Source organism: Cryptotermes secundus, unplaced genomic scaffold, assembly GCF_002891405.2.
Source record: "Cryptotermes secundus unplaced genomic scaffold, Csec_1.0 scaffold925, whole genome shotgun sequence".
NCBI lineage: Eukaryota > Metazoa > Arthropoda > Insecta > Blattodea > Kalotermitidae > Cryptotermes > Cryptotermes secundus.
This window is the reverse complement of record NW_019733333.1, coordinates 66,458-84,864: the sequence shown is the minus strand read 5'-3', so window position 1 is coordinate 84,864 and position 18,407 is coordinate 66,458. Positions and strand designations below refer to the sequence as shown.

The window sequence follows — 18,407 nt, the reverse complement described above, 5'->3', positions numbered from 1 at the left end:
AATAAGATAAGTGGCTTCTGACAATGAGACAATAATTGTTCCCAAATGCCATATATGTCACAACGTTTTTCAGTCAAGTGACAGAATGGCAAACACATGCTTGATAAACTGTGATGCAATGACAAAAATAAACTTACTGAAAATCAACAGCAACCAGCATTGGCCCCTACATGAGAGTGATGGCAATATTTTGTCCCATTTACAAGAAAAATAACACCTCACAGATGTGCAAGAGGTGATGTTGGTCTGTGTAGTATTACTGCATGCTTCAGGGATTATGAGATTATACTAAGTTTGTGAAGAGTGCACCTCGGTACATTATTTTGATTTTCTTTTAATCTTATATAAGAGCTTCACACCCAAGTCTCTTGCATATAACAATTTAGAGACATGAAATTTTTGAAATGTGTTCATGTGGAAACAAGCGAATGCCAGCAGATCATTCCATTAGGTTCCAGTAACAAATCCGCTGTTGCGCAGTTATTCACTACATAGGACATGAAATTAATTTTTATTATATTTCACTGCATTCAAACATGCTTAAAATAAAAGTTGTAGTTATTGAGGTAATATTTTATACAAAATTTAGTATACAATGGGCAGTCTTTACAAGGTCAATAAAGTCTGCTTTGAAATTCAAATAAGCCTAATGTAGGGATTATATCTGACCAGCACAAACCACAGCAAAGTTCCCAAACAACTTCTAGTGTAGATCTCCAATACCAAATTTCATTCAAATATGTCAAACAATTTCGCATATGAAACATTCAGAGAGGGATATCCTTTATGTTATTCATTTATTTCATGTATAGCAATGATAAGCATTAAATAAATGTCGACTCACTTTAACATATGAAAATAATGATGTTATTATATATGCTTACAGGGAGATCCGAGTAGAAATAATGTTTTCGATCAAAGAAGGAAACGGGATTCACCCTGCATGAGAGTGCTAAAGCTGTGAGTACTCCGGCCTCAACACACCTTCGATTCAACATCTGCAAAATATAGTTTACACCCAGTTATATCAAACATTTCTAGTTAAACAACCTAGGGATACAAATTAGAAAACACAGAATTATCAGTGATCTACATGCTACTTATTCATTATATAACTAGTCTATGCAGGAGTCTTTTCTGTTTTGTCAGTATGTTATTCTCATGTCACATCCATGGAAGTGAAATGAAAACTTGATCTAACAGAATGTGCACCCTGTTTTGAACCATATACAAAAAATATGATGAACTGAAGCAAGCGGCCTATCGAGGTGTGTTCTGAACGACATTTACATGAGTTATTTTAATACACAGGAGAGGAAGGAAGGAAGAAGGACAAGAATGTTGACATAACAAACAAAAGGGATTAAGAGGGAATACAGGAAATGTAAAAGTACAAAAGATTATATAAAAAATGAAGACTTCCCACTGAATTTTCAACACACATTCCATTGTATATGATGATAAGATGATGAATGTACCAAAGACTGGGACAGTAAGAAAGAGCTTTGAAAATGTCTGTTCCCCCCCCCCCAAAGGGGGTAATAGAGATCAAGAATCTAAAATCTTGGATCTGAAATGCACTATACTACCAAATACTACTCCTAGAACCAATCTTGAGAAAAACAGGAATCAAAAATTGCATAATACAGATCTCTTACCATTTTAATAAAAATTCATACCATTTTTCAAAAGCACTTCATTGTACCATAATAGAATTAAAATGTTAAACTTTCCCTTTGCCTAAACGACATGAAGACAAGTAGGAGATGCAAAGATAGCTCTGTATATCTTACACCTGGCATGAGAGATGGGTGACTGGTCAACATCATGCTCTGAGTGGAGTTGGTGTAAAAGAGAAAAATTCCTAATCTGCTGGGGATCAAATCCAAGTCATTGACCACATACCGTATTTATGCATGTATAGGCCGCAGCACAATTTTCAGACAGAAACTATAGAAAAAATAATTATCTTGGAATATTATTTCAGGAGTAGAACACCCTGTATTACTAATTATGAATATAATTTTTTTTTTAAATGAAGTGTGATTTCGAATATAAGCCGCACCCCAGTTTTCCTCTTGAATTTTTGGCAAAAAATGTGCGGCCTATACATGCGTAAATACAGTATACACTACACTGACTCACTTCATCCATCTCAAGTGCATATCTTAAAAATATCTGCCCCATTAAATTATATAATGTTTGTTTGAAACATTTTTTATTTGGTACACATCTAACAAGACAGCCAAAATAGCTGTCTCCAAAATTAGCAGGCCTGTTTGAGCAGAAGTATCACTTCTGTATATCTGTAGTCATTAAAATATGCTAATATACAATTATATAAAACTGGATGAAAGAGAGAACCATGTGAGTTACTAGATCTACCCAGCATAACTATCCTCTCAGGTCACTCTCTAGTTGCGAGAAACTTCATATGAAAGGGGGCAACATTAAGACATTTTTTCGAGGTTTTGATGAAGTTGTAAACACACGTGTATCATGAAAAGATAACATAAGCATTATAACAGCTAAAATCAAGTAGTTTGTCTCATTACAAATCCTGCTGCCAGCATTTGCAATTATTAAGCAAGTATTGTAGCATGTAGACCTGTTGACTGTAAACAATGGCTGTTGCTAGGGAATGATGTTCTCTGTGCAGTCTGAGTGACATCCACATTACACAACAATAGAAGAACTGTTAGGAGATGTGTGTTCCATGCAGTCCATGCTGAGGTGTTATAAACAGGACAAGTCTACAGTTTAGTTAGCTGTGAGACAGCTGCTGACCAGTAAGGGTGTGAACATGGACCCTGATGAAGCTACAGCACTGAAAGCTGTCACCAGGTGACAATCGATGAAAATAGAGCAGACTGAGAAGACTTAGTGTGTGCTGTAGTGAAATGCACAGTGTCTGAATTAGTGACAGCACTATAGTTACTTATAGTTATATTCTTTAACCTTTATCGGACGGGCCATTTAATTTCCGGTAGGGGCAGCTGGACGGAGTTTATTTAAATGCCCGCCCTTCTAGAGCAATGAAATTGTAAGCATGTTTCTAAAAATGGTGTGATTTCTACGTTTTCTATGATAAACGAACGAAATGAACACTCCTTTAATGTAGAAAGAATATAGAATCAGATATTCTAATTTACAGATTTTAATATCTGTAAAAAATTTTTACACTGATTCCCAAAATAAAATTTCCCGAAATTCATACATTTTCTGCACCATGCGTTCTAGCAGTGTAATACATTTTCTGCACCATGCGTTTTAGCAGTGTAAGTCCTTGTGGCGACTTCACATTCAATGGTATCTCTTGTTGTAGCTTATTTATCGTATGGGACATGTCGGTATGCAGGACTGTACGCGTCTGAAATCACTCGCTGTGTAATATGTTAGAAAGACACAGGAGTACATTCTCAGAATATGGTGTTGCCAGATCGGTCATTCGTTCATTCATTGCAGTCAAACCATTGTGTTTGTAACGATTTTGAAACATCGCAATATAAGGTTAGCCACCCATGACATCATGAAGCAGATAATGGGTTCAGAGAAGTCGTGAATGAGATTTTTGTATGTGTGGGCTCGAGGTTAAGATTTATGGCTTCTTATCATGGTCTAAGCACAGAGATTCACTGCTAGCACTGCTAGAGATCCGTATACACAACGACGTCGTATGGAAAATGCTGAAATGAGAAACAGATGTTCAATGACACAGATTCGGACTGCTATTCAACCGATTCTGAATGTGGCGTGGAAGGTTGGTCTTCTGATGCCTGAAATTGAGAAAGAGCTGTTCAATGACACAGATTATGATAGGGGCGAGCAAAGTTGGAATTCTGATTCCGCGGACGACGGGTCATCACCTTCGTCGGCAACTTGGGGACCGCCAGACCAGTGTGGCTGGAGAGGTGTGAATAATTATTCCGGTGTAGCTGCGGGGATAAATATCACTGCAGCTCGACATCACTGGCCTGCTTCCTCTAAATCGCAACTGAGGTGTCGTGTGTGCTTTTCGCGTGGGAAGCGGTCTAGCGTTCGTACGAAGTGCGTGAGCTGCGACGTCGGACTCTGCATTTCGGAATTTTTTCGGCAGTACCATACGAAGGCCACATTACCATAGATGACGCAGGGGGGAAGGCTGTTTCCTCATGAAGATGGTGAACATATATCACGTAAGTAGAGCAAAAATTTAATTTTAAAAAAATCTTTACACGCGTGCAATGCGCGAAATCATATGAGGTCGTTCGGCCATATGACGTCGGTAGATTACATTAGATCACGCAGGAGGGAAGGCTGTCACCTTATAAAGGTTGTGACCAAAAATTATGTAAATAGAAGAACAATTTATATTTTAAATTTAATTTTAAAAAAATCTTTACACGCGTGGAATGCGCGACATCATATGATGTCGTTCTTAAATTTGTCCTTACTTTTAACGTCATATGACGTCCCTAGATTACATTAGATCATGCAGGAACGAAGGCTGTCTCCTTATAAAGGTGGTGACCAAAAATCATGTAAATAGAACAATTTATATTTTTAATATAATATTAAAAAAAACCTTACACGCGTGGAATCCGCGACATCATATGATGACGTTCGGCCAGCTGCCCTAACTTTTAATGACATCATATGATGACGTTTGTCCGATAAAGGTTAAGAGTTCAATAAATTACATTACCAATCCAAACCCCATCTATAGTCACTCATACACATCATGGCATGTTGCGTGCAAACACGATTTTGATGCTTGATTTGTTTGTCTTTACACCCAACTATACTGTGTTTAAAATATCTCTGAGGTTGCGACATAATCTGGTAATAACACAGATTATGTTGCTATTAGAAAGTAACTACATTATATTTTCAGCATGTGACAACAGCCAAAACTGTCATATTGGAGATCTTGATACACAAGACTTATCTTCCGTAAGGGTGTATCCTCAAGCAACTGCATGCCTTCTTAGGCAAACTATACAGCATATGAAATCATCTTTTGGTGAAATTATGAAAGAAGGAAAGAAACAATATTTTCCTCATATAATTAATGGTGGAAAGCTGGAAAATTATAAGAATAAATGTGGCAATTTCTAGAGAGACCAACATGTTTACCAGTTATCTGTCTACCTTAATTTACATACGTTTCACTATATACAGAGTTACACAAAAACTTGGATATTTTTAAAAAGAAAATATTCTTACAGGCAGAGTGCCAGGGATAGCTGCATCAAAGAATGATACATTTGCATTCACTGGCACACCAAATTCAGTCCCAGCTTGAGAAAAGAGTTTGGACGTTGATGTAATCTGGGCATGAATTTCCAGTCCAACAACACTCTTCCAGTATGACCTGAGAACATGATCATATTAGTTAAGTAAGAAAAATTCAACCCCCAACATATGGGGTACCACAGATCATCAGACGTAGTGAAATTCAAGTATAAGGAATGTAAAAATAACAAAAATTTAACTAGAAACATATTTTACTTCCATGTCCAGTTCCAAGTATAAACATATTTTAGTACTTTCATTATTATAATGCTAAATTTTACGAATGTTTCAATTTTAAAATATTTGAGGAGTTTCTTTGTCCATACCTATGATCAGTTTCAGGAAAAAACATTAGATGAAGTACTCATTCTGTACTCTGGATATAACTGCTTTCCTTGTAAATATCAGAACAAATACTTGCAAGCATTCTATCAAACATACTGCCAAGAGTATGGAGTAAACTTTACTAATGTTTTTAGGTGTTCTACAAGTCCATGGTAGGAAACAGAATAGAAAAATTTGTCTGCTACACAAAAATAATCAAACTCACATGTACTCGTACAACATAAAATCTGCAACCAAGATTTTTTAGTTGTACAGCAAGGAATTGTGTTGTTATTGCTTTCCATGTACAGAGAAAAAAGACAGGTAAAGTTATCCCTGGGCTCAATCAATTAATGAAGTGCTATTATGGAGAAGCAGAGGTTTAACTCCAGCATTCTTAACTGTAGCACTAGACAGGTGTAAGTGGTCAGCTTCATGCCCCTACCATCTTAACCCCCCAGAAACAGCCTCCTGTACCCACTGCATAGGAAGCTGGGTGGTCCCCAGAGCAGGGCTGGATGTTATGGAGACATGAAAAATCTTCTGTCCTTTACCAGGAATTAAACCCTAATTCCTCAGTAGTCCAGCCTATATCCCGGTCACTGCCATCTGAGGTAACAGGGTGAACAGCTTCACATTATGACCTCAAGTAACTCCTTCACTAGGCCGCACCATAGCTCAAGCGGTTAGTCACTGGCTTCCCACCGCAGTGGCATGGGTTTGATCCCAGGTCTGGTCAAGTGGGATTTGTGGTGGACAAAGTGGTACTGGGAAAGGTTTTCTCAGAGTACTTCTGTTTCCCTTGCCAATCTTCATTCCACCAACTGCTCCACAATCGCCCTCACCTATCATCTGGGGGTGGTACAATAGGCCAGAAGTGGATGCAGCACAAGGGACCTAGTCCCACCCCACTAGCAATAAAAAATAATTCCTTCACTATTATTTGCATCAAGAAAACCTTCAGACAGAGTGTGTATGAAATTAAGGGAGACACATGATGCATGAAACAGACTATTTGTATCTCACATTTTTTATAAGATATCATGAAATGTTTACAGAAGATACTAGTATAATATAGGACATGTCTAAATTCAAACATGCATGTTTAATACTCATATTTATACTGTTCACTCTCCTGCTCATCTGTTTTTGTGACAAACAGACCACAAATTCAATTTCTGTATTAAGTATTATGCTTGGCAATACTGTCTACGTATATGTTTCTCAGTTTTATAACAAGTATTACCATAAGGGCTATTCCCTGGTCCCTCCACTATAATGACACAGTCTTTCTTCATGAGATCCTTGCTTTAAGGTACCTCACAACATCTTCAGGAAATGTGTTGTGTCTGAGTAACACATAATGGTAAGAGAACATCCACCTCTTAGCGCTCTGACTGAAACTCCACACTTGGCTATTTCATAGAAGTAACAATATACTATATTTCCTATTGTTCAACACACGTTTGGTCTGCTCCTTCACCTTCTACCATACAACTTTCAACGGTTCTTGAATATGTTACTCAGTTTTAATTTAGTGTTTATTCGTGGTATGGGAAGAACTTTTGACTCCATTTTGTGACTTAGATTTTGCATTACCGTTATCACTTTCATATACGGAAAAACAATTCAAAACTGCATCAGCCAGTAATTCTATAAATGAAGATCATCTGTCTAAACATTCCGTTTATGAGAACTTGCGGCAACCTCTGCCCCAATAATTGTGAAATGAGAAATTTCCAATCATTGAATGCAAGAAACTGCAAAATACTACTGTTTCAACTCATATTATCCATAATCTCTGATCAATATTGGAGCTTCACAACTTGCAGCGGCCTTTTCGCCCAGATAAAAAAAAAAAAAAAAGAGTATAACCTACACCGGTCACACAGCAAAAAACCCTAAAAGTACTAAGGGAAAATATGTAAATATATTCACACAACCTCTCAACTAATTAATATACTTACTGCTTTTTATTCTTAAATTTTGTTTCGGTTGTATACGTTGAAGTTGGAGAAACGTAGGACTTAACCTTGCGCGAAAGAAAATGTTTCGCGTCATTATTATTGACGCTAAAATTACGACATGTCCACGCACGTATGAGTAGTGCGGGCAAAGCAAATGTAAATACTGATTTCCCTTCACTGTATAATAAAATCATAATCACACTTTCTTCTTTCAAGTGAGTTTCGCCATACTTCCCTCGTGTCCTGATATTACAGTTCTCTTCAATGCATGCCGAATTTGTTTATGAAACGTCTCGGCTCTATGACAGACTACTTTGAATACAGTCAGTATAGAAACTTTGGTATTATCAACAAGGCTATGGGACTAGGCTTAAGTAGTCGACACCGGTGGACACCACAACAAACAATTTTTAAATTAGTTAACCATACGTACTGATATAGTGTTTATTGCATCAATTTTAAAACATAATTGTGTATGCTACTCGCTTGTTTTAAATGTTAAGTGTGGCCCAACTTTCAATATGATCGATTAGTTACGCAGTATTTTGCCACATTTTAAAGCCCGCCATGTTATGTTGATGAATCACGTGACTATAGAGCAGTGAGGTGAATGTGCCGGGTTAAATTTTCAACTATACTTTCAACATTTAGTTAATATTTACTTCATAAGCACAGAAGGTGCAATAAAATGGATACTCGGAAGTTGACAGATGTATTGCGAGCCACAATTGATCCGACCCAACGACAGCAAGCGGAAGAACAACTAAGTCAGGTATGTTAGACATGTGGCTCTAATGACCTTCGCCATGAAACATCATAGGGATGACAACCAGGAAAATTCCTAGACTCATAATTTTTTTTCAGCGTAATTTTTCATTGTAATAGTTTTTGCGAGAATCAGACATTTTATAATACCCGCAAATTGCTGCAGCCGAAATAGGGTTTTATCCACACTGCGTTTCGTACTGATATCTGTAACGTGGAAAACTATCACAGTATTTTTAAATATCCATTCAATTTACATAGGACGGTCACAACAAAGTTACTCCGTTTTTCAAGATTTAAATTATTTTTTTTATGCTCAATACACTACTTAATCTATTATGAGATATATTTTGTAATTCGTTTTTTCCTTTTTGTTGCACGTGATTAATGGAAATGGGTTTTTGGTGGCATGATTTGAGAAATGTGAATTTTAAACATCTGGTGTTAATTATTCAAAGGACATTGGAAGTAATTCAGACCTTTGTATGCATTGAGTTGATAGAAATTATCGTGTTTACTATGTTCAGTAGAAATGGTGTACTCAATCTTCACAACGTGATTTGACTGAAGTTCAGTGTACACATAGAATTTCCCTCTATGGCTCATTTCAGAATGGTTTTTGATCGAAGAGTACAATACATGATGTACAGAAAGTACCAAGAAATAAATACAGAAACACATTAGGAACAAAATACACCACACAGGCTCGATTATGCTGTTAACTGTTCTGTAGCAGCTATGCAGTACACTTATAAATAGCAAGTGCTTATTGTGCATATGTTCACAAGGTTTTTAGAAAAGTTGGTAGAGACGTTATAAAATGGGAACAAGCAAAGAACAAAATAGTTAATTTCTTCAAGTACCCAGACATCCACCAGCAAACAGAGGAGCCTTCCAAATGTGTATAAAGACTAAGGCAACATAAAGTATTAGGGCCATATGTGATATAAATAATCTGGAATTAGTATCCATAAGACGTGATCAAGACTCTGAAAAGTAAAGATCCCTCCTATACTGATATATTTCCATCTGGTGCCACTTCTCTGATCATGATACGACAGCCCTGGAAGTGGTGAATGTAACATTCACCAAAGAACCCTTCAGATATCTATATTCACTGTGTCACAACTGGTATATGAATTGACAAGGTAGAGCATCCACATTGAGGACATTGGGTATCAGCACCTGCTGAAAGCTTACAATTGGGTACTTCGGGCACCAGATTGGGAGAGGAATGAAATATTCTGTGCAGGAGATGTCACCCTAAATGCGGAACGGGTGAGAGTGGGAAACAGTCTGTAGTCTGTAACATACACTTACAGGAATGTTGGTGCACAGTTGACACCACAAAGTGTGGAAAGTAAAGAGTATCCAAATGTGTTCACCCTTTGTGGAAAGGTGTGCACTTGATGTCATCTTGTGCTCTGTAGAAAGTGTACCAAATCACTGTCTTGGGTCTCCCCTCCAATAATAATAATAATAATAATAAAAATATATGTGTGGTCTCTGTGTGTTACTCCCTTACTGCTGCTGCTGCTACTACTACTACTACTACTACTACTACTACTACTACTACTACTACTACTACTACTACTGTTATATTGATTTCTTTTGTTGCCATAGTTTTTATGTGTGTGTCTCCTTTTTTGTGACACTGCAATCTGTCTCTGTTGATAGCATAATGTAGGCATAGGCAAAGTTTTCCATATTTTATTTCCATTTAATATCCAGGTGATAGAAGGGTAAATGAAAGGTTTAAAAACAGTTTCATTTAGAAAACGCAGATACTCAGAGTTGGCTTTGTTATTCATTAAAACTGTTGCAATAAGATCTAAATGTAAACAAAGTTGGACCTTCTGTATGTTAAATATCATTAGTTATGTTGTGCAGTGAGTGTCTTATTTCGTTACCAGTATGAATTTATGAATACCAGTATGAATATGTTAACAGATGATGGAAGGTGTACTAGTGAAATTAAATCCAGGATTGCCATGGCAAAAGCTGCATTTAGCAAGAAGAAGAATCTTTTTACAAGCAAATTGGACTTAGATTTGAGGAAGAAACTAGTGAAATGCTACATTTGGAGCATAGCTCTGTATGGGGCTGAAACATGGACACTTAGGGCAGTAGATCAGAAACATCTGGAAAGTTTCGAAATGTGGTGTTGGAGAAGGATGGAGAAGATCAGTTGGACCGATTATGTGAGAAATGAAGAAGTGTTAATTAGAGTCAGTGATCAGAGGAATATCCTACACGAAATAAGAAAACGGAAGGCTAATTGGATTCGTCATGTTTTAAGCAGAAACTGCCTTCTAAAAGAAGTTATCGAAGGAAAGATAGATGGGCGGATAGAAGTGACAAGAAGACGAGGAAGAAGACATAAGAAGATGCTGGATGACCTTGGGGACAGACGAGGATACTGTCATTTGAAGGAGAAAGCTCTAGATCGCATTAAGTGGAGGAATTCTTTTGGAAGAGACTGTGGACCTGTCGTCTTGACAGATTACAAATGATGATGATGATGATGAATTTATCCACAAAAACTGTCTCTCAAGAAAGTCATGTATAAAACAAACTCAGCATAACTAGGTGAAGGAGAGCAAATGAAAAGCAGTTTTGCTATATTGAGAACAAGTACTTTTTTCGTATTAATAATATGTTAGAATTATTTTCCTTCATGGGTTATTTTATGATTCCATCAATACCCAGACTATATAGTATCAGATGGTAGGTTGATAGATGAATTAGGACGGATTTGTAAGGAAGCATTTGTGGCCTGGTCAAGGTACTGTTGTAGCATTTACCTGGAGAGACTGAGGAAAACCACAGATAAATATCAGGATAGCTGGTGTGATTGAGACCAGGCACCTTCAGTCTAGAGTGAAAAAGCATCACTGCTATGCCCATGTGTTCAGTCTGTATTTGAGTTATTGCTGTGCCTAGTAAAGGAAGTTGTTTCACAGGCAGACCTATTTTGAAGAAGGTAATATAAGCGAACATGCTACAATGAACAAAAACCTTGTTGTGTGCAAGAACTTTGTAAGAAAAATGGTTATTTGTGTGTATTTCCAAAAACATTGTGAAAAAAAGCATGAGAAGTACAGTATATGTGGGGGACAAACAGAAACCTCAGTTTTGTATGTTGGCATGTGTATTTATATGAAAGGAGTTAAATATTATGATGTTTTTGGAAATTCAGGTTTTGATATAGTAATAGACTTGTTTACTACTGTAATTTACTGTACCTGCAGCTGGATACAAGGGTCGAGTGGGACTCAGTCCAGGTTGGTTTGTGACATCCTCACAGTTCAAGATACCATGTCCAAATTAATTATTATTAATGTCACATCAATGTATTATGATATGTCTGTGTATTTTAAATAGAAATAGATGCTATCTCTTTAAGAAACTCACACGATCTCAACAAAACGTTTTTCCTAATGTACGAGATTTTTTTCCCCAAGATTATTTGAACATATTCATAATAGCAAAGTAAATCTATCTACATGTATCTGTTATCTGTATATACATTTATAGCTGCTCATTATATTTAGTGAGCATGAATAATTCATATCTCTTTCTGCAATGTGTGAAATACTGAATTTTTCTCTTTCGGCCGTGTGGACTTCGGTCATTTCAGAATAGCTCCATCTAACTTTGAAGAAAAATAATTGCCAACCCTTGATGAAGAATGTCATTTTGCTGGTCTGTTTGGCAGAAACCTGGTACAAACTTCCTATTATATCATTAACAGATTAATTATTCTGTTAATATAAGTGTTGAACCTGTCATCACAGTTCCCCCCCCCCTTTTTTTTCTTTCTTGTAACTAAAGTTGTGCAAACCTGGATTTTACTTTGTCATAGACATTTCAGGAGGGATGTGAAACCATAAACACTGTTCTAAGTATTATTCTGATGGGGCCAGCCTTTCAGAAGGCAAGATTGAATGGAAGTGAGAGAAAAGAAGATGAAACCATAATGATGGTCAGACTAACTAGTTCTATAAAACTGTAGGTTAACCATTATTTAATAAATTACAGTGAATTGTTCATGAATTAACTTAAGAGCGTGAATGGTTCTGGAAACATAATAGTATGTCATTTCATGTGAGTTTGTTCTGGCTAATTTAAGCAGTTTAGATGTAGAAACCTGTTAGTTGTCTTAGAAATATTAATTAGTTTATTCCACCACATTGCTTCACAGTAATCTGATTTCCTTCATCTGTTTTTATATTTTTTAATGTTACTTTCCAGATTCACAAAATTATTGGTTTTGCACCTTCCCTCTTGCAAGTTGTAATGCTGTCTGATGTTGACATGCCTGTGAGGCAAGCTGGTGAGTTGGACTTTTTAACACCATCCATGTCATATTTCAGGCATGTCCAACACGTCAATTGCGGGACAATTTTTGGTCGATCTCATGGGCCTATAAGGAAATTATACGTGAAAAGCATGTAAATTCACTTGTAATATTATATGATTATATTCAGATTTTGAAGGGAAAATATGTATTAGTCTTTCCAATTTTTCCGTTCTTAACGAACAAGGTAAGTCTGTACTTTCAATGTATGTTGCTTTTACAACAAACATGTGTCGTGTTATTTTTACCAATATTTCTGCTTAAAGCAAGGTACGATGATAGGAGGGGGTGGTAGATCACTGGCAGTTTTGACACTAAAAAGTTGGATCACAACCTGTTTGAAGTTGGACATGCCTGTCATATTTAATATATTGTACATTTGATACTTACATTTGTATGATGTTTCCAACACATTTTGCAAGTGCTTTCCTTCCTTTCTGTGTTCAATACAGTATATTATGCAGTTGAAATTTTCATTTATATGTTGTTCCTGATATATTCTGTGAGTGCCTTTTTGCCCTTCTGTGTTGTGTGTGATTTTTTATTCTTCAGTGTGCCATTTATTTTCATTGCACTTATTTTATTTTTTGTCCGTTATTCTGGATGGTAGGACTTGGCTTATTGCTGTACTTGACTGATACAGTTAAAAAAATAAAAAAAAAAACGTAAATTTGGTCTGAAGAGGATGAACAGAGAATTGGACTTTTAATTAACGTTTACAGCACGGAAAGAAGTAATACATGAGCATGGATGTTGATGTTTATATGAAGGGAAATACAGAAAAGCTAGTTATTCTGCACTTAAAATTGATTGATTGAATTTTGAGTCCATCGTATAATGAAATTCTGTAATGCTATGTTATTTCAAGAAACCATGAAGGAAACAGGACTTGTAAGAGATTGAAGGTTCTTCTGCTTTAAATATTACAATTTGATGTATCACATAAAAGCATGTATATGCTAAGTTATATAAGTTTTAACATACAGCTCTCTATGCAAAAGTTCTATGATCTAAAGATTTGAAATACCTCTGAAATGTATTCCTGATTGTCTTTGTTAATGAAGGGAGAAAGATCCACAAATAATAAAAAGGTATGTATAATTCAAGTTTGGGCCTGGTTGGGAGAGCATGTTGGTTGATAAATGTATGAATCTGGAAATGTATCTATAGTGTCTGGGTTGGAGAAAACTACATAATGAGGAACTTCATAACTTGTACTCTTCTCCAAGTATAATTAGAAAGATCAAGTTAATGAGGATGTGGTGGACAGGGCATGTAGCATGAATGGGGAGAAGGAATGCATATAAGGTATTGGTGGGAAAGCCAGAAGGAAAGAGGCCACTAAGGAAGACCAAGACATGGGTGGGTGGACAATATTGAAATGAATCTTAGAGAGATAGGATGCGCTGCTATGGATTGGATTGATCTGGCTCTGGATAGGGGCCATTGGAGGGCTCTTGTGAACATGATAATAAACCTTTGGGTTCCATAATATGCTGGGAAGTTCTTGAGTAGCTGCACAATTGGTGGCTTCTCAAGAAGGGCTCAGCTCCATGAGTGAGTGCGTAAGTGATCAATAGTGTCTGATTTGCTGTTATCTTAGGAACCATGAGACTTATGGAAAAAGTGTATGGAGTACAGAATGTGTGCTTTGTCTTCTTTCTGCAGCTTGTGTTTGAAACGTTGTTGTGTTAAATATGGATGTGTGCATGTCCCCCCTTCCAAACTAATGATTTGATGGTATCTGCATATATTGTGCATTGATGACAATAGCATTCTGGTGAAAGCATAGCAAGTGATGGTGGTGAGTAAATGATTATTGAGGGCACAGGGTGAAGGAATAAGTGGGGACAGATACACAGGGACTGTCTGTTGTAGGATAGAGAACAGTACAGAAATCTGTTTCGTAAAATTACCCAGGCTGGTAGAAATGGGTGCAGACAGTAATAACCATTATTGATGAAACTGAATATTTGTGGAAAGAAGCAGTCATGGTGTATTCTGATGTACCCTCCTAGCACCAATCACTTGTTACTTGATCTTGCAAGTATTTACGAGAGCCTGAAGTCACCCCCCCAGTTCAGATAATAGTTACATGTATAGGGGTGTGGAAGCAGCACATGATATTCCACTTGAAACTACTAGAGATGGACAAAAATATGGAAACACCCAACAAAAAACACATTACTGTGACTAATATGGTGTAGGACAACCTCTGGCTTGCAGTCTCCTTGGAACAGATAAATAGAGGTCCTGTATGGTTTGTGAGGGAATCTTGTACCAATCTTCCTGCAAAACATTGGCAAAATCTGTTAACGATGATGGAGGTGGATAGTGTGCACACAGATTGCTCTCCAAAACAGACCACAAAGGCTGAATAATATTGATATCTGGTGATTGTGGGGGCCGTGGCAGACGTGACACTTCATCTTCGTGCTCAGAAAACCGGTCCTGGACGATGTGAGCTGTGTGAACACGGTCATTGTTGTCTTGGTAAATGACATCACCATTGGGGAACAAAGTTTGCACCATGGGATGGACCTGGTCACCCAAAATGGTCACATAGTCGTTGGCAGTGACGTGACCTTGCAGGGTAATGATGGGTCCAACAGAATACCACGATATGGCTGCCCATACCATGATCAAACCCCTGCCATGTTTCACTCTTGGTAGCAAACAATCTGGATCTTAAGCTTGGGATGGCGTACTCCAGACGTAAACTCAGCCATTAGTCGGAAACAGTGTGAAGGTGGATTCATCCGACCAAATGACTGTCTTCCGTTGCTCTGTAGTCCAAGTTTTATGAATTCAGCACCACACTCTCGTCTTAGGGGGAATTTGGTTCACTGATGACTGGCTTTGGAATTGCAGCTCTTCCATAAATACCCTGCTTGCAGAGTTCTCTTCGTACTGTTTTGGTGCGGACAAGGTTTGTGAGCGTGACATTCAGTTCAGTGATCACTTTTGCAGCTGTAGTCTTATTTTTCGTCACAATCCTACGCAATGTTTATCTGTGTCTATCACTCAACACACATTTCTGTCCTCCTGTACGCGGTCATAAGCTTGGATACTGTGCCTCGCGAAACACCAAAAACTTCGGCTACCTTCGTTATGGAAGCACCCACCATACAGGGCGCAACAATTGGCCCACGTTCGAATTCTGTTAGCTCTGGCATGATGCACTAAAAACTGCACAGAACACTGTCTCAATTACAAATGAAGCTTGCAACCTATTGTAGAGGTTGTACAGGTAGTGGTATTGGGCAGATATGACAGCATCACCTACAAACGTCGCTAAAATAAACACTTCAATTCAGGCATGCATTTCACAAGGTGTTTCAATATTTTTGTTCGTCACCTGTAGATTCTGTAGGAAATTTACAGTATACAAGGGTTGGATAAAAAGTAGTGGCAACACTGCTGTAACATGAAAGATGTGTGTCAGGTGGCACTAGTGCAGTCTGTAGCTGATAGCAGAAGTTCAATTGCAGTAGTGTAGTGACTGGCTCTGGTTGTGTTTCATTGAGTTGCATTGTGCATCGTCTTGAATGAAGGGGCCCAGTTCAAGCACCCTAACAACATGTTTACGAAACAAGAACAACACTCCTGGATACAAATTTAAGTTGTACGAGGTCGTAGTGCACAAAACTGTTATCGGGGACTGCGAGAAGCATGTGGTGATGCTGCTTTGCCATATCGCACAGTGGCACGATGGGTGAAATTGTTCCGTGAAAGGAGGGATGCCATTCAGGACGACTCCATGTTGACAACCACACAACTCAGCTTCTTGCTTCTTTGCTGGATGTCGATCATCGATGGGCTGCGCGGAAGTTAGCTGCTGAGGTAGGCATATGTCAAAAACCATGCTCCGCATTCTGCACGATATTCTTGGATACCGCAAAATTGCAGCTCATTGGGTACCCCATACAATGTCCGAGGTGCAACAATGGCAACATTATGCAGTTGCACAGGACTTGTTGGACCGGTACCAGAGGGAAGGTGACGACTTCCTTGGAAGGATCGTCACTCTGGATGAAGCTTGGGTTCGCTCATGCGAACCGCACTTGAAGTGACAGTCAAATGAATGGAAGCATCCTTGTGCCCTACACAGAGTAATGTGAAGGCAATGTTCATTGTGGCATATGACATTGATGGAGTGATACTGCACCACACTGTACCTCAACGACAGACAGTTAACGCTGCCTACTACTGCAGTTTCCTGTGTAATCATCTTCGTCCAGCACTCAGGAGAAAGTGATGACACTTGTTGGCACTGAACCCCATCATCATTCATGACAATGCAAGGGCTCATACTGAACCCCATCATCATTCATGACAATGCAAGGGCTCGTACTGCTGACACTGTCAAGGATCCCCTTTGCTGCTGGCGATGGGAGATACTGCAACATCCGCCATACTCACCCGATATGAGTCCATGCGATTATGATCTCTGCCAAAACGAAAGAACCACTGCGAGGGACACAGTACAACATAAAGAGAGGAGATTATTCATGCTGTACGGTGATCACTGCTGGACATCAACAGAATTGGGCACACTAATGGTGTATGATGCCTTCCACAAATTTGGCAGAATGTGGTACACATGGGGGGCGATTATATTGAAGTAATGTACATGTGTTTACCTCAGGTAATAAAGTAATTTCAGAGCTATAGAGGTGTTGCCTCTACTTTTTATCCGACGTTTGTAAATATCAATGTTCACAAGTACATTCATGTTGTTTACAAAGCCTTAAGCAAACTGATATGATTGCTTTCTTATTTAAACTGGATTTCAGACTTTGTCTAATTATTTAAAGCACCTGGTTGGTGTAAGGTGGGAAATTTCTTGGCATATGAGTATTACTGTCCATCAGTTGAGCCGTGTCCCTTGACCCTGTGGGTAAAGAACCCCGTTCTTCTACCCACTCAAACCCGTGAACCCCTGCTCAAATGGGTAAGGGACAGGCTCATAAGAAACGACTTGCTTGTACGTGATGTACTATGCCTCCCCAAGGTCGAGTAGGGGATCTCGGGAGAGGAAAACCACTGTCGGCACTATGGGCCAAGCTGGACGGATCGGCTAGCCCAAACTGGTAGGTAACACACTGCACAAGTATACATAAATACAACTGGCGTTTCCAAACATATAAATAAATATATATTGATAACGTAAGTATACAGGTGGACTCTGCCTGATGGGCAGGGACTGGTCAGAACATGTGATAATAATTAATACAAAGCTACACTGTGCCTAGCCGCACAGAACTCAAGTCAGGCTCGCCTCATGGCGTCATTCAACTTCTCCAGTACAAACATGTACTTACGCAAGCCTTGAGGGCACAAGGAAACATAAACAGGTTACAAACACGCCTGAGGGGCGATCTGCTGTTTTACACAACCCAAAACAAAACCAAATTATCTTACGCCACGCGGCTTTCATAATTGAAAGGAAACCATCAAACAGTAAGTCACTTACTTACGTTTCCTGAATTACAACACAAAGTTTACCTCACGACTTGATCCAGCCTTGATCACGTCGTGAGGGCACTCTTCCCCCTTCAGACACCGCTACGGGCCGAAACCGAATTTCACAAGATCAATTCAACATAACGAAACTAAATTTGGACGCAGCGATGTTACCTTTCCGAAGTCAACGGGGAGAGAGAGGACGATACATTCGTTTTACTATACAGGAAACCTCGCACTGCGTCCAGGAG

At 38.4% G+C, this 18,407-nt stretch overlaps 2 protein-coding genes across 5 annotated transcripts in view; one reads left to right on the top strand and one right to left on the bottom strand.

Annotated features, from left to right (window-relative positions):
• LOC111868079 (glutamyl-tRNA(Gln) amidotransferase subunit B, mitochondrial) overlaps window positions 1-7,837 on the bottom strand; it is a 28,165-nt gene extending 20,328 nt beyond the window's left edge. The window contains exons 1-3 of one of the 2 annotated variants that reach the window (XM_023858452.2): window positions 7,566-7,837; window positions 5,206-5,353; window positions 885-998 (exon numbers count right to left, since the gene is read on the bottom strand). In XM_023858452.2, the coding sequence (XP_023714220.1) occupies window positions 885-998; window positions 5,206-5,353; window positions 7,566-7,759 (456 nt within the window). In that variant the 5' untranslated portion in view covers window positions 7,760-7,837. The remainder of the gene's footprint in view (window positions 1-884; window positions 999-5,205; window positions 5,354-7,565) is intronic. The other variant, XM_023858451.2, reaches the window with a different exon arrangement.
• A 241-nt stretch (window positions 7,838-8,078) lies between these two features.
• LOC111868074 (importin-7) overlaps window positions 8,079-18,407 on the top strand; it is a 62,852-nt gene continuing 52,523 nt past the window's right edge. For 2 of the 3 annotated variants that reach the window (XM_023858443.2, XM_023858442.2), the window contains exons 1-2: window positions 8,121-8,337; window positions 12,585-12,666. In XM_023858443.2, coding sequence (XP_023714211.1) covers window positions 8,254-8,337; window positions 12,585-12,666 — 166 coding nt within the window. In that variant the 5' untranslated portion in view covers window positions 8,121-8,253. Of the gene's footprint in view, window positions 8,338-12,584; window positions 12,667-18,407 lie in introns of all 3 variants that reach the window. The other variant, XM_033752917.1, reaches the window with a different exon arrangement.